This window comes from Cherax quadricarinatus, chromosome 75, assembly GCF_038502225.1.
Source record: "Cherax quadricarinatus isolate ZL_2023a chromosome 75, ASM3850222v1, whole genome shotgun sequence".
NCBI classification, from domain to species: domain Eukaryota; kingdom Metazoa; phylum Arthropoda; class Malacostraca; order Decapoda; family Parastacidae; genus Cherax; species Cherax quadricarinatus.
In genome coordinates this window covers 15,984,683-16,001,858 of record NC_091366.1, presented here as the reverse complement: position 1 = coordinate 16,001,858, position 17,176 = coordinate 15,984,683, and the positions used below count along the sequence as shown (strand labels likewise).

General features: G+C 46.7%; 1 protein-coding gene across 1 annotated transcript in view; it reads left to right on the top strand.

Moving 5' to 3' along the window:
- LOC128691930 (elastin) overlaps positions 1-15,367 on the top strand; it is a 459,627-nt gene extending 444,260 nt beyond the window's left edge. The window contains exon 2 of the mRNA XM_053780915.2: positions 15,260-15,367. Coding sequence (XP_053636890.1) covers positions 15,260-15,274 — 15 coding nt within the window. The 3' untranslated portion in view covers positions 15,275-15,367. The remainder of the gene's footprint in view (positions 1-15,259) is intronic.
- The last annotated feature ends 1,809 nt before the right edge of the window (positions 15,368-17,176 follow it).

Genomic DNA, 17,176 nt, shown 5'->3' with positions numbered 1-17,176 from the left:
TCTGTGCTCCAGTTGGATCTGTGCTCCAGTTCCCTGAATTAAGCCTGAATGCCTTCCATCCCCCCATAGGCGCTGTATAATCCTACGGGTTTAGTGCTTCCCCCTTGATTATAATAATAATCTCCACGTCATCCAAAGTACTGTGACTGAAGGATTGCCAGTCTGATAGTTACATATAATAGCAGCAACATATAAATATGTCATTCTAATATTTTATTGAATTCGTTTAATGCTTATGAAGGACATTTTAATATTTTAGGTAAATGGGTCAGAGAACCGACGTGATGATGAATTAAACACTTATGCAACAATTGCTTGTCTACGATGGAAACGTTTTCCGAACTTACAAGCATGACCTATTTCCACTAGTAGAGTTGTCCAAGATGACACCATCTGCGACTGCTTCACCTCACCTGTCTACAGTATATAAGCTCCTCCGCACATATGTTGTGCTCTTATCAAGATAGATGGACTGATCACGTCGACTTCAGGCTGAAGATACTTCTGATCTTCAATCATTCTTCTCTGTATTGGATTAGTTAGCGAAATGTTTCCACAGTACAGATACTCAGGTGTTGCACAAGTGTGTAATTCATCATTACAATAAAATTTTGAACATCTTGCTTGTTTGTTCATTAAGTTCATGAGTGCAGCCCAGTAACTAAGCTCAGTATTCACTGATAGCTTTGTTTCTTTTTTGTTATTAAAAATAGTCTTTCAGATTGACTCGGGGAAGACCATCGTCTTCCCTGTACCCATCCCTAGTCCAATCTACTAGTTTGTGTGAGGCAGGTCCCACCTACATCCCTTGGCTGCACCCCTGGTCCAGTCCACTAGTCTGTGTGAGGCAGGTCCCACCAACATCCCTTGGATGCACCCCTGGTTCAGTCTACTAGTCTGTGTGAGGCAGGTCCCACCAACATCCCTTGGATGCACCCCTGGTCCAGTCTACTAGTCTGTGTGAGGCAGGTCCCACCAACATCCCTTGGATGCACCCCTGGTTCAGTCTACTAGTCTGTGTGAGGCAGGTCCCACCAACATCCCTTGGATGCACCCCTGGTTCAGTCTACTAGTCTGTGTGAGGCAGGTCCCACCTACATCCCTTGGATGCACCCCTGGTTCAGTCTACTAGTCTGTGTGAGGCAGGTCCCACCTACATCCCTTGGCTGCACCCCTGGTCCAGTCCACTAGTCTGTGTGAGGCAGGTCCCACCAACATCCCTTGGCTGCACCCCTGGTCCAGTCCACTAGTCTGTGTGAGGCAGGTCCCACCAACATCCCTTGGCTGCACCCCTGGTCCAGTCTACTAGTCTGTGTGAGGCAGGTCCCACCTACATCCCTTGGCTGCACCCCTGGTCCAGTCTACTAGTCTGTGTGAGGCAGGTCCCACCAACATCCCTTGGATGAATCCCTGGCCCGGTCTACTAGTCTGTGTGAGGCAGGTCCCACCAACATCCCTTGGATGCACCCCTGGTCCAGTCCACTAGTCTGTGTGAGGCAGGTCCCACATACATCCCTTGGCTGCATCCCTGGTCCAGTCCACTAGTCTGTGTGAGGCAGGTCCCACCAACATCCCCTATATCCACCCCTGGTCCAGTCTACTAGTCTGTGTGAGGCAGGTCCCACCAACATCCCCTATATCCACCCCTGGTCCAGTCTGCTAGCTTGTGTGAGGCAGGTTCCACCTACATCCCTTGGATGCACCCCTGGTCCAGTCTACTGGTCTGTGTGAGGCAGGTCCCACCTACATCCCTTGGCTGCACCCCTGGTTCAGTCTACTAGTCTGTGTGAGGCAGGTCTCACCAACATCCCTTGGATGCACCCCTGGTTCAGTCTACTAGTCTGTGTGAGGCAGGTCCCACCAACATCCCTTGGATGCACCCCTGGTTCAGTCTACTAGTCTGTGTGAGGCAGGTCCCACCAACATCCCTTGGATGAAGTCTACTAGTCTGTGTGAGGCAGGTCCCACCAACATCCCTTGTTCAGTCTACTATGCACCCCTTGATGCACCCCTTCAGTCTACTAGTCTGTGTGAGGCAGGTCCCACCAACATCCCTTGGATGAATCCCTGGCCCGGTCTACTAGTCTGTGTGAGGCAGGTCCCACCAACGTCCCCTATATCCACCCCTGGTCCAGTCTGCTAGCTTGTGTGAGGCAGGTTCCACCTACATCCCTTGGATGCACCCCTGGTCCAATCTACTGGTCTGTGTGAGGCAGGTCCCACCTACATCCCTTGGCAGCACCCCTGGTCCAATCTACTAGTCTGTGTGAGGCAGGTCTCCCCAACATCCCTTGGATGCACCCCGGCTTCAGTCTACTAGTCTGTGTGTGTGAGGCACTCTGCTAGTCTGCGTAAGGCACCAACATGCACCCCCTTGGATGCACCCCTGGTTCAGTCTACTAGCCTGTGTGAGGCAGGTCCACACTACATCCTGCTCGTGATAGCACGCACTTCTTGGAAACCTCAGCAGTAACAGATCCTGGAATATACCCTCCCTCACCCCTGCTAGTATACTTTCTCTCACCCCTGATAATATACCTTCCCTACACAATACACAAATAACCCGCACATAGAGAGGAGCTTACGACGACGTTTCGGTCCGACTTGGACCATATACAAAGTCACACTAACAGAAAGGAGAGAAGGAGGGAGTATATATAAGCCAGCAGACAGGGACGGGACAGGAGAGGTAGATGAAGATCAGAAGTAGTGGTAGAGGTAGTATTAGTAGTGGAATTAGTCACAGACTAAGAAAAAGAAGCACTGCAGAGGAGCTAGGTGCCCACAAAGGGTACGAACAAGAACACAGAAGGGGAGGGGGAAATAATAATGGACCAAATACCCAAGGCAGAAGAAATAAAACCCAAAGGAGAAAGAGGAAGAAGGGGAAAACAAGAATCAGGTTAAGTCACGGGTGTTCTGAAGTTTGGAGCATTTTACAATGTTATGGGAAAGGAAGGCATCTACAGAGACAAAGCCACGACTAAGATTCATACAAGGAAAGTTGTGTATAAGGGAAGATTCAACCAGACGGCGACTGTGAAAGTTAGAAGTAGGACAGACAGTTTTAACAGAAGACCAGTCAATAGGATGACTGTGATCTCTGACATGACAGAAAAGAGCATTGTTTGTGTCGGCAAACCTAACACTAATTTTGTTCTCCCTGAGTCTGTCAGAGATCGGCCAGTTTCTCCATAGTACTGAAGAGGACAAAATGAACAAGAAATAAAGTAGACACCAGGAGAATCTACAGAGAGAGGAGAGGTATGAACTAGATTGGTGCGAAGAGTGTTAGCCTGGCGAAAAGTTTGATGTCTAAGGAATGGAGAGAATTGTTGACATTAGAAAGACTTGAAATATAAGGAAAGCAGAGGACAGGAGAGTTCCCAGGAGTGGAGAAAGAGGAAGATAAGAACAGTGTTCTTATCTCCTTTCTCCATGCTCTCCCCATTTGTGATCCTCAGTTCCTTGAATCAGAAATTTGCACTCTTTGTAATTCATTTTCCCGTCTTGGCTACCCTTCCCATTTCATAGACTCTGCCTTCTCACGGGCTTTCTTCTCTCCCAAACTCTCTACTTCTTGGAACTCTCCTGTTCTCTGCCTTCCCTATATTTCCAGTCTTACTAATCTCAACAATTCTCTTTGTTCCTTAGACATCAAACTTACTTTTCGCCAGACTAACACTCTTTGCACCAATCTAGTCCATACCTCTCTTCCCTCTATAGATTCTCCTGGTGTCTACTCTATTTCTCGTTCATCTTGTCTTCTTCAGTACTTTGGAGAAACTAACCGTTCTCTTTCTGATCGACTCAGGGAGCACAAAAGTAGTGTTAGGCTTGCTGACACCACGTCAGAGATCACAGTCATCCTATTGACTGGTTTTCTGTTAAAACTGTCTATCCTACTTCTAACTTTCACAGTCGCCGTCTGATTGAATTCTCCTTTATACACAACTTTTCTTGTATGAATCTTAGTCGTGGCTTTGTCTCTGTAGATGCTTTCCTTTCCCATTACATTGTAAAATGCTCCAAACTTCAGAACACCTGTGACTTAACCTGATTCTTGTTTTCCCCTTCTCCCTCTTCCCATTTCCTCTTTCTCCTTTGGGTTTTCTTTCTTCTACCTTGGGTATTTGGTCCATTATTATTATTTTCCCCCTCTGTGTCCTTGTTCCTACCCTTTGTGGGCACCTAGCTCCCTTGCAGTGCTCCTGTTTCTTAGTCTTTGACTCCACTACTACTATTTCTACCTCTACCACTACTTGTCATCTTCCTCTATTTACCTCTCTGCTGGCCTATATATACTCCCTCCTGCTCTCCTTTCTGTTAGTATGACTTTGTAAATGGTCCAAGTCGGATTTAAATGTCGTAAGCTCCTCTCTCCTATGTACGGGTTATTTGTCTATTGTTCCAGTGACGGTATTGTGCCCTTTTCTTAGTTATACCTTTCCTCACACTCAAATTGCAAACTTCATGGAATAACTCAATCTGCGTAACCCAAACCATCATGGTTTTATAACTGGACGATCATGCTTGTCAAAACTGCTGAACTACTATGATAGAATTATAGAAGCGTACGAAGAATACCATAACGATGATGTAATATACACAGATCATGCAAAAGCGTTTGACAAGTACGATCATGAGATAATTGCACACAAAATGAGAGCCATAGGCATTACGGGGTAGGTAGGCAGATGGGTTTTCGGATCCCTAAAACACACTAACACAAAACAGAGGAAAATCCAGCATCAGCGAGGTAAAAAGCTCAGTTCCCAAGACATTGTCCTTGCGCTACCGTCCACAGGATGGATATGGGGTTAACAATAAACTAGCCACTTAGGTGGCAAAATCTAATCTAATCTGACTTGGCACCTCTGTTATTTCTCGTCCTCATAGCAGACATAGATCATAACATCCCTCACTTTTTTATCATTTGCAGATGACACTAAAATAAGCATAAAAGTCACTACGGTTACCTGGAGGTTACCTGGAGGTTATTCCGGGGATCAACGCCCCCGCGGCCCGGTCCATGACCAGGCCTCCCGATGGATCAGGGCCTGATCAACTAGGCTGTTACTGCTGGCCGCACGCAGTCCAACGTACGAGCCACAGCCCGGCTGATCCGGCACTGACTTTAGGTATCTGTCCAGCTCTCTCTTGAAGGCAGCCAGGGGTTTATTGGCAATTCCCCTAATGCTTGATGGGAGGCTGTTGAACAGTTTTGGGCCCCGGACACTTATGGTGTTTTCCCTTAGTGTACCAATGGCGCCCCTACTTTTTATTGGGGGCATTTTGCATCGCCTACCCAGTCTTTTACTTTCGTAGGGAGTGATTTCTGTGTGCAGATTTGGGACCATTCCTTCCAAGATTTTCCAAGTGTAGATTATGATATATCTCTCCCTCCTGCGTTCCAACGAGTACAAGTCAAGTGCTTCCAAGCGTTCCCAGTAGTTAAGGTGCTTGACAGAACTTATACGTGCAGTAAAGGATCTCTGTACACTGTAGATCTGCGATTTCACCTGCTTTGAATGGAGATGTTAATGTACAGCAGTATTCCAGCCTAGAGAGAACAAGTGATTTGAAAAGGATCATCATGGGCTTGGCATCTCTCGTTTTGAAAGTTCTCATTATCCATCCTATCATTTTCTTTGCACGTGCGATCGTGGCACTGTTGTGATCCTTGAAAGTGAGATCCTCAGACATTACTACTCCCAGGTCCCTTACATTATTTTTCCGCTCTATTGTATGGCCGGAGTCAGTAGTATACTCTGTTCTAGTTATTATCTCCTCCAGTTTTCCATAACGGAGTAGTTGGAATTTGTCCTCATTGAACATCATATTGTTTACCGTTGCCCACTGGAAAACTTTGTTTATATCTTCTTGGAGGTTAACCGCGTCCTCAGCAGATGACAGCCTCATGCAGATCCTAGTATCATCCGCAAAGGATGATACGGTGCTGTGGTGTATATCTCTGTTTATGTCTGATATGAGGATAAGGAATAAGATGGGGGAGAGTACTGTGCCTTGTGGTACAGAGCTCTTCACTATGGCAGCCTCCGATTTAACTCTGTTGACCACTACTCTTTGTGTTCGATTTGTTAGGAAGTTGAAGATCCATCTCCCCACTTTCCCAGTTATTCCTTTAGCACGTATTTTATGGGCTATTACACCATGATCGCATTTGTCAAATGCTTTTGCAAAGTCTGTGTATATTACATCTGCATTCTGATTTTCTTCCAGTGCATCCAAGGCCATGTCATAGTGATCCAGTAGTTGTGAGAGGCAGGAGCGACCTGCCCTGAACCCATGTTGCCCTGGATTGTGCAGATTTTGGGAATCCAGGTGATTTGCAATCCTGCTTCTTAGCACTTTCAAAGATTTTTATGATGTGGGACGTCAGAGCTATTGGTCTATAGTTCTTAGCTAATGCTTTGCTGCCACCTTTATGGAGTGGAGCTATATCCGTTGTTTTAAGTGACTGTGGAATTTCACCCATGTCCAAGCTCCTCCTCCATGGTGTACTTAGGGCACGCGAGAGGGGTTTCTTGCAGTTCTAATGAAAACAGAGTTCCACGAGTCTGGGCCCGGGGCTGAGTGCATAGGCATATTGTCAATGGCTTTTTCGAAATCTATCTAGCTTGGAAGCACATGACTTGTACTCGTTGGAACGCAGAAGGGAGAGATATATCATAATCTACACTTGGAAAATCTTGGAAGGAATGGTCCCAAATCTGCACACAGAAATCACTCCCTACGAAAGTAAAAGACTGGGCAGGCGATGCAAAATGCCCCCAATAAAAAGTAGGGGCGCCATTGGTACACTAAGGGAAAACACCGTAAGTGTCCGGGGCCCAAGACTATTCAACAGCCTCCCATCAAGCATTAGGGGAATTACCAATAAACCCCTGGCTGCCTTCAAGAGAGAGCTGGACAGATACCTAAAGTCAGTGCCGGATCAGCCGGGCTGTGGCTCGTACGTTGGACAGCGTGCGGGCAGCAGTAACAGCCTAGTTGATCAGGCCCTGATCCATCGGGAGGCCTGGTCATGGACCGGGCCGCGGGGGCGTTGATCCCCGGAATAACCTCCAGGTAACCTCCAGGTAACCCCTGACAATATTCCCTCCCTTACCCCTGATAATATATCCTCCCTCACCCCTGACAATATTCCCTCCCTTACCTCTGATAATATATCCTCCCTCACCCCTGACAATATTCCCTCCCTTACCTCTGATAATATATCCTCCCTCACCCCTGACAGTATTCCCTCCCTTACCCCTGATAATATATCCTCTCTCACCCCTGACAATATTCCCTCCCTTACCTCTGATAATATATCCTCCCTCACCCCTGACAGTATTCCCTCCCTTACCTCTGATAATATATCCTCCCTCACCCCTGACAGTATTCCCTCCCTTACCCCTGATAATATATCCTCTCTCACCCCTGACAATATTCCCTCCCTTACCCCTGATAATATATCCTCCCTCACCCCTGACAATATTCCCTCCCTTACCCCTGATAATATATCCTCCCTCACCCCTGACAGTATTCCCTCCCTTACCTCTGATAATATATCCTCCCTCACCCCTGACAGTATTCCCTCCCTTACCTCTGATAATATATCCTCCCTCACCCCTGACAGTATTCCCTCCCTTACCTCTGATAATATATCCTCCCTCACCCCTGACAATATTCCCTCCCTTACCCCTGATAATATATCCTCCCTCACCCCTGACAGTATTCCCTCCCTTACCTCTGATAATATATCCTCCCTCACCCCTGACAATATTCCCTCCCTTACCTCTGATAATATATCCTCCCTCACCCCTGACAGTATTCCCTCCCTTACCTCTGATAATATATCCTCCCTCACCCCTGACAATATTCCCTCCCTTACCCCTGATAATATATCCTCCCTCACCCCTGACAGTATTCCCTCCCTTACCTCTGATAATATATCCTCCCTCACCCCTGACAATATTCCCTCCCTTACCTCTGATAATATATCCTCCCTCACCCCTGACAGTATTCCCTCCCTTACCTCTGATAATATATCCTCCCTCACCCCTGACAATATTCCCTCCCTTACCTCTGATAATATATCCTCCCTCACCCCTGACAGTATTCCCTCCTCTCCAACACAGGAGTGGATGAGTTAAAAGGGAGGAAGAGAAAGAGGTTAGAGAAGGGAGAAGAGCTGAAAGAAAAAAGGGAGGGAGTGAGATAGTGACGGATGGAAGGAGAGAGGGAGGTAGTGAGGGATTTGAGGAAGGGAAGTAGTGAGGGATGGATGGAGGGGAGGAGGGTAGTAGTGAGGAATGGATGGAGGTAGTGAGGAATGGAGGGAGGTAGTGAGGAATGGAGGGAGGTGGTGAGGGATGGATGGAGGGAGGGAGGTAGTGAGGGATGGATGGATAGAGGGAGGTAGTGAGGAATGGGTATTGAGGGATTTGAGGGAGGGGGGTAGTGAGGGATGGATGGAGGGAGAGAAAGAGAGGTAGTGAGAGAGGGAGGAAGGGAAGGAGAGGAGTTATTGCACTGAGATACCACTGACATAATTCTGAGTATTGATTGTGGACCACCGCGGACACTCAGCTGACTTGACCTTCCCCTCTCCCCCTCCCTCTCTTCTACTCTTTCTCCCCTCTCTTATTTTTTCTTCCCTCTTTCTTATACTGTTTCACCCATTTCTTTTACTCTCTGTGCTCCCCTTTCTTTTGCTGTCTTTCATCCCTGCAATTTCATCTTTTTTTTTTTCCCTAGTTTTATGAGTCTCAGTCTCTCTCTCTCTCTCTCTCTCTCTCTCTCTCTCTCTCTCTCTCTCTCTCTCTCTCTCTCTCTCTCTCTCTCTCCATCATCCTCTGTACTCTCTTCTTTCTTCAATCTCCGCACTTCCTCTTGACTCACTTCATTTTCTTTATTTTCTTCTGCTTGCTTCCTGTCCACTCTTCCTATTGAGTCTTCCCTATTCCATATTTTTCTTATTTCCTCTATCACTTTCTTAGTTGTTTCTTCTTTTCCACTCTTATCTCTCTGTCTTCCCTTTCCCAGTTTTCTCTCTCTCTCTCTCTCTCTCTCTCTCTCTCTCTCTCTCTCTCTCTCTCTCTCTCTCTCTCTCTCTCTCTCTCTCTCTCTCTCTCTCATAAACTTGAGTGTTGTAAAGAGGTTAGTTTGCGTGTTGCTGCATATAGCAGCAGCAGCAGCAGCAGCAGCAGCAGCAGGTGTGTTGCATGTAAAACAAGAGCAGCAGCTGATAGGATGGATAATGAGAACCTTCAAAATGAAGGATACCAAGCCAGTGATAATCCTCTTTAGTCACTTGTTCATTCTAGGCTAGAACACTGCTGTATGCTAACGGCCTCTTTTAAAGCAGGTGAAATTGCAGATCTGAAGAATGTACCTTGGATCTTTATTGCATATATATGTTCAATGAGGCACCTCAATTACTGGGAATGTTTTAAGGCCTTAGACCTGTACTCCTTAGAGCGCAAGTGAGAAAGGTGCATTATAATTTACACCTGAAAAATCCTCGAGAGACTGGTCCCAAATCTGCACACAGAAATCACTCCTTACGAAAACAAAAGATTCGGCAGACGGTGCAACATACCCCCAATGAAAAACAAGGGTGCTGCGAGTACGCTGAGATGAAACAAGAGTCAGGGGGCCCCAAGGCTGTTCAACAGCCTCCCGTCATACATAAAGAAGAAAACCAATCGACCCCTGGCTGTCTTCAGAAGGGAGATGGAAAGATACCTGAAGTCTGTAGTGCCTGAGAAGCTGGGTTGTGGCTCGTACATTGGATTGCGCAGTAACAGTCTGGTTGATCAGGCCTTGATCCACCCTTGACCTCCGGAACACCATACAACACAGCAGTAGCGTTGCTACATACAACACAGCAGCAGCGTTGCTACATACAACACAGCAGCAGCAGTGTTTCTACATATAACAGCAATAAGTGTTACTAAGGTTCCTTCCTAAGTGGTGAACTGGTAACTTCTGTTCCCCAGCTTTTTTGTAATCCTTACAGCTTTAGCGCTTTCCTCGTGAAGATATAATTTAACATTAGCACCAGCACCCTGGTTGATCAGGTCAGCAACCGGTAAGCTTGGTCTGGGACCTGTCGGTGACTAGAAACCGTCTCCACGTAACAGCTACATGGCTGGGGTTGTAATACGTCTCCAGGTAACCTACATGTAGCAACTACTGGGAGGGGGGGTTGTAATACGTCTCCAGGTAACCTACATGTAGCAACTACTGGGAGGGGGGGTTGTAATACGTCTCCAGGTAACCTACATGTAACAACTACTGGGAGGGGGGGTTGTAATACATCTCCAGGTAACCTACATGTAACAACTACTGGGAGGGGGGTTGTAATACGTCTCCAGGTAACCTACATGTAACAACTACTGGGAGGGGGGGTTGTAATACGTCTCCAGGTAACCTACATGTAACAACTACGGGGAGGGGGGTTGTAATACGTCTCCAGGTAACCTACATGTAACAACTACTGGGAGGGGGGTTGTAATACGTCTCCAGGTAACCTACATGTAGCAACTACTGGGAGGGGGGGTTGTAATACATCTCCAGGTAACCTACATGTAACAACTACTGGGAGGGGGGTTGTAATACGTCTCCAGGTAACCTACATGTAACAACTACTGGGAGGGGGGGTTGTAATACGTCTCCAGGTAACCTACATGTAACAACTACTGGGAGGGGGGGTTGTAATACATCTCCAGGTAACCTACATGTAACAACTACTGGGAGGGGGGTTGTAATACGTCTCCAGGTAACCTACATGTAACAACTACTGGGAGGGGGGTTGTAATACGTCTCCAGGTAACCTACATGTAACAACTACTGGGAGGGGGGTTGTAATACGTCTCCAGGTAACCTACATGTAACCACTACAGGGAGGGGGGGTTGTAATACGTCTCCAGGTAACCTACATGTAGCAACTACGGGGAGGGGGGGTTGTAATACGTCTCCAGGTAACCTACATGTAGCAACTACTGGGAGGGGGGTTGTAATGCGTCTCCAGGTAACCTACATGTAACAACTACTGGGAGGGGGGGTTGTAACACGTCTCCAGGTAACCTACATGTAACAACTACTGGGAGGGGGGGTTGTAATACGTCTCCAGGTAACCTACATGTAGCAACTACTGGGAGGGGGGGTTGTAATACGTCTCCAGGTAACCTACATGTAACAACTACTGGGAGGGGGGGTTGTAACACGTCTCCAGGTAACCTACATGTATCAACTACAGGGAGGGGGGGTTGTAACACGTCTCCAGGTAACCTACATGTAGCAACTACTGGGAGGGGGGGGTTGTAACACGTCTCCAGGTAACCTACATGTAGCAACTACTGGGAGGGGGGGGTTGTAACACGTCTCCAGGTAACTTACATGTAACAACTACTGGGAGGGGGGTTGTAATACGTCTCCAGGTAACGTACATGTAGCAACTACTGGGAGGGGGGTTGTAATGCGTCTTCAGGTAACGTACTTGTAGCAACTACTGGGAGGGGGAGTTGTAATGCGTCTTCAGGTAACGTACTTGTAGCAACTACTGGGAGGGGGGTTGTAATGCGTCTTCAGGTAACGTACTTGTAGCAACTACTGGGAGGGGGGGTTGTAATGCGTCTTCAGGTAACGTACTTGTAGCAACTACTGGGAGGGGGGTTGTAATGCGTCTCCAGGTAACGTGCATGTAGCAACTACTGGGAGGGGGGTTGTAATGCGTCTACAGGTAACGTACTTGTAGCAACTACTGGGAGGGGGGTTGTAATGCGTCTTCAGGTAACGTACTTGTAGCAACTACTGGGAGGGGGGTTGTAATGCGTCTTCAGGTAACGTACATGTAGCAACTACTGGGAGGGGGGTCGTAATGCGTCTTCAGGTAACGTACTTGTAGCAACTACTGGGAGGGGGGGTTGTAATGCGTCTTCAGGTAACGTACTTGTAGCAACTACTGGGAGGGGGGTTGTAATGCGTCTTCAGGTAACGTACTTATAGCAACTACTGGGACGGGGGTTGTAATGCGTCTTCAGGTAACGTACTTGTAGCAACTACTGGGAGGGGGGTTGTAATGCGTCTTCAGGTAACGTACTTGTAGCAACTACTGGGAGGGGGGTTGTAATGCGTCTCCAGGTAACGTGCATGTAGCAACTACTGGGAGGGGGGTTGTAATGCGTCTCCAGGTAACGTGCATGTAGCAACTACTGGGAGGGGGGTTGTAATGCGTCTTCAGGTAACGTGCATGTAGCAACTACTGGGAGGGGGGGTTGTAATTAAAGCTGCGTTATGTAACTTGGAATAATAGTATTAGTCTTGAGCGTTTGTTCGTTCATTTTATTGTTTTGTTAATTTTGTCCTTGTCTTGATTGTGTACGAGTATTTTTACTATGAATGATGTACGTGGCCAGTGTTGCGTAAATGTTACAAGTACTGTAAGAACAGGTTTGTTAAAATTGTATAATTTTAAACAATATGAAGACCAGCACAGGATGTATATACAGCATGAAATGTGTATCTTTCAGTGTATATTAACTGATAGTTTACTGTAATCGCTATTTGAGGTAAGAAAATCTGTTGACTGTTGACGAACAAGTGACGTAAAGCTTTAATGATCCTCGTGTAGTTGGCTTTAAAACCCATTAACCAACAAGAGTGTAGAGAAACGTACCCATAAGTGTGTGTTCAGACTGCAGCAGGCAGGTACTGACTACATTCATATACTGGACCCAGGAGTGTGTTCAGACTGCAGCAGGCAGGTACTGACTGCATTCTTATACTGGACCCAGGAGTGTGTTCAGACTGCAGCAGGCAGGTACTGACTGCATTCTTATACTGGACCCAGGAGTGTGTTCAGCCTGCAGCAGGCAGGTACTGACTGCATTCATATACTGGACCCAGGAGTGTGTTCAGACTGCAGCAGGCAGGTACTGACTACATTCATATACTGGACCCAGGAGTGTGTTCAGATTGCAGCAAGCAGGTACTGACTACATTCATATACTGGACCCAGGAGTGTGTTCAGCCTGCAGCAGGCAGGTACTGACTACATTCATATACTGGACCCAGAAGTGTGTTCAGACTGCAGCAGGCAGGTACTGACTACATTCATATACTGGACCCAGGAGTGTGTTCAGACTGCAGCAGGCAGGTACTGACTACATTCATATACTGGACCCAGGAGTGTGTTCAGACTGCAGCAGGCAGGTACTGACTACATTCATATACTGGACCCAGGAGTGTGTTCAGACTGCAGCAGGCAGGTACTGACTACATTCATATACTGGACCCAGGAGTGTGTTCAGACTGCAGCAGGCAGGTACTGACTACATTCATATACTGGACCCAGGAGTGTGTTCAGACTGCAGCAGGCAGGTACTGACTGCATTCTTATACTGGACCCAGGAGTGTGTTCAGACTGCAGCAGGCAGGTACTGACTGCATTCTTATACTGGACCCAGGAGTGTGTTCAGCCTGCAGCAGGCAGGTACTGACTGCATTCATATACTGGACCCAGGAGTGTGTTCAGATTGCAGCAAGCAGGTACTGACTACATTCATATACTGGACCCAGGAGTGTGTTCAGCCTGCAGCAGGCAGGTACTGACTACATTCATATACTGGACCCAGAAGTGTGTTCAGACTGCAGCAGGCAGGTACTGACTACATTCATATACTGGACCCAGGAGTGTGTTCAGATTGCAGCAAGCAGGTACTGACTACATTCATATACTGGACCCAGGAGTGTGTTCAGACTGCAGCAGGCAGGTACTGACTACATTCATATACTGGACCCAGGAGTGTGTTCAGACTGCAGCAGGCAGGTACTGACTACATTCATATACTGGACCCAGGAGTGTGTTCAGACTGCAGCAGGCAGGTACTGACTACATTCATATACTGGACCCAGGAGTGTGTTCAGACTGCAGCAGGCAGGTACTGACTACATTCATATACTGGACCCAGGAGTGTGTTCAGACTGCAGCAGGCAGGTACTGACTGCATTCTTATACTGGACCCAGGAGTGTGTTCAGACTGCAGCAGGCAGGTACTGACTGCATTCTTATACTGGACCCAGGAGTGTGTTCAGCCTGCAGCAGGCAGGTACTGACTGCATTCATATACTGGACCCAGGAGTGTGTTCAGATTGCAGCAAGCAGGTACTGACTACATTCATATACTGGACCCAGGAGTGTGTTCAGCCTGCAGCAGGCAGGTACTGACTACATTCATATACTGGACCCAGAAGTGTGTTCAGACTGCAGCAGGCAGGTACTGACTACATTCATATACTGGACCCAGGAGTGTGTTCAGATTGCAGCAAGCAGGTACTGACTACATTCATATACTGGACCCAGGAGTGTGTTCAGACTGCAGCAGGCAGGTACTGACTACATTCATATACTGGACCCAGGAGTGTGTTCAGACTGCAGCAGGCAGGTACTGACTACATTCATATACTGGACCCAGGAGTGTGTTCAGCCTGCAGCAGGCAGGTACTGACTACATTCATATACTGGACCCAGGAGTGTGTTCAGACTGCAGCAGGCAGGTACTGACTACATTCATATACTGGACCCAGGAGTGTGTTCAGACTGCAGCAGGCAGGTACTGACTACATTCATATACTGGACCCAGGAGTGTGTTCAGACTGCAGCAGGCAGGTACTGACTACATTCATATACTGGACCCAGGAGTGTGTTCAGATTGCAGCAAGCAGGTACTGACTACATTCATATACTGGACCCAGGAGTGTGTTCAGCCTGCAGCAGGCAGGTACTGACTACATTCATATACTGGACCCAGGAGTGTGTTCAGACTGCAGCAGGCAGGTACTGACTACATTCATATACTGGACCCAGGAGTGTGTTCAGATTGCAGCAAGCAGGTACTGACTACATTCATATACTGGACCCAGAAGTGTGTTCAGACTGCAGCAGGCAGGTACTGACTACATTCATATACTGGACCCAGAAGTGTGTTCAGACTGCAGCAGGCAGGTACTGACTACATTCATATACTGGACCCAGAAGTGTGTTCAGACTGCAGCAGGCAGGTACTGACTACATTCATATACTGGACCCAGAAGTGTGTTCAGACTGCAGCAGGCAGGTACTGACTACATTCATACACTGATCGTGGTTAACTAGTTGATCGAGAATGCCCATCACTTTGATTAAATTTAGGCAGCAAATGCTGACTTAACCTAATCAACTAAATGTATTATTTCTATTTTTCAGGTGAGTGAGGTGTGAAGGTAACAGAGGACCACTGACGGTATGTAGTGAAGCTGACTGGCAACTGGCAAATATATTTTTAATTGACTTCACTAAGAGAAAAATCAATAAGTGTAAAGGGGCCAAGACTTTTCGACACCTTTCCTTCGTACATAAGGGAAATTGTTAACAAATCTCTCTTGCCAAGAAGGTACCTGACCCATGGCCGGGCTTCGGGAGTAGAACCTCTCGGAACTCATCATCAAAGGTGAAGGTACTGCCTGATCAGCCAGGCTGTGGTGCATAGTCTCCCGATCAAGTTTAATTAATCTCCCAATCTAGTTGTATTAAACTGGTCTCTCATTATAGTTTGCTTCAGTTTGAGATTTAATGACTTACAGAAGAGCATTGTTCCAGTAAGAGATTGTTGTCTAACTTGTGTCTGTGTTGAAACAAAGTGGAGACTCGTCTTAGGTATACTAGGAGCTTGTAGGATGCCACCTACAACACTAGCACCCAGGTACGTACATAATGCTTGGTAAACAGGAATAACAAGTGTAAGGAGACTTGTGAGCTGAAGACGCTACCACTGAGCTACGTGCCACCTAATACCAGCATAATCACATATTAAAATAAGTTGATTTATACACAACCAAACCTCACTTAGGAAACTGAAACTTGTGACGACGTTACGTGTGACTAGTTAATGGTCCAAGGCAGACCGAAACGTCGTCACGAGGTTTTTCTATGTGCGGGTTTTTTGTGTATTGTTCCAGTCGCGGTATTGTACCTTTTATTCTAAATTAATTTACTACTAATAAAGTTACATTTAGAGTTTTTGGGTTGCGTTCAAAATTATTAAAATTATTAGTCTGGTTTAGATTATATGTTTCATAATCTGCTGCTTGTTAGTACTAACAGTCTGGCTGATCAGGTCATCAACCATGAGTCCTGATGTGTGATGGGGCCATAAGGGCGATGGCCCTCTGAATCAGCTACAGGTAGACTACACGTACTCAGACAAGTGTGAGATAAGCTCGTCTTTAATACAATAGTTATTGTCTAGGATTTTTTTTTTACATTAAATCTGAGGTATCTGATAAGAGGGGTGGCTCTGTCCACCTGTTGATAGGTGGAGTGTTGCTCTTGTCAGTTTGTGTCCTCGTTTTGTATATGTGCTAGTGTTGAATTATGGTCTTCATTAATTAAAATTACTCATTTAGCTGTCAGAACTATCTGCTGAAAAAATGCCAGATCAACCAGGTTATGATTGAAAATTGAGACACTTACGCAACATATGGAGGCCTAGTCACAAACCGGGCCGCGGGGGCGTTGACCCCCGGAACTCTCTCCAGGTATGGGAATCTTTATTCAGGAAACGCTAAGCCACTGTCTGTCCAGTACAAAGCAGAAGGTGTAAGGAGAGGAGGAGTTTGAGGTAATCAGTCCCTCAGCCTGGAGTCGATACGTTCAATCGGTTTTTCAAACCATTCATCACAACTGTCAGACACTGCAACATCATGGGATCTTGTTACAAAGAATTCTTCAACACTTGTCCAACCTTTGAACGAAGACCAACTTCGAATAGTGGATGGTACCACTGTGACCCCGCCGCCTCCTGCTTCGCCTCACCTGACTACAGTATATAAGTCACGTCTACGGCCCTATGCTGTACATTCTACAAGATTGGATGGACTGAACACATCGACTCCAGGCTGAGGGACTGATTACCTTAAACTCCTCCTCTCCTTACACCTTCTGCTTTGTATTGGACTGATGAAACCACTGTGTGGCGAAACGTTTCCTGAATAAAGATTCCCATATGTTGTATAAGTGTCTCAATCTTCAACTTGTCGGTTTTTCAAATCATTCATCACAGGTTGTGATTGCTGGTGCGTAGAGGATAAAGATGCAACACAATTTGCAACTAGTAAATTTGGT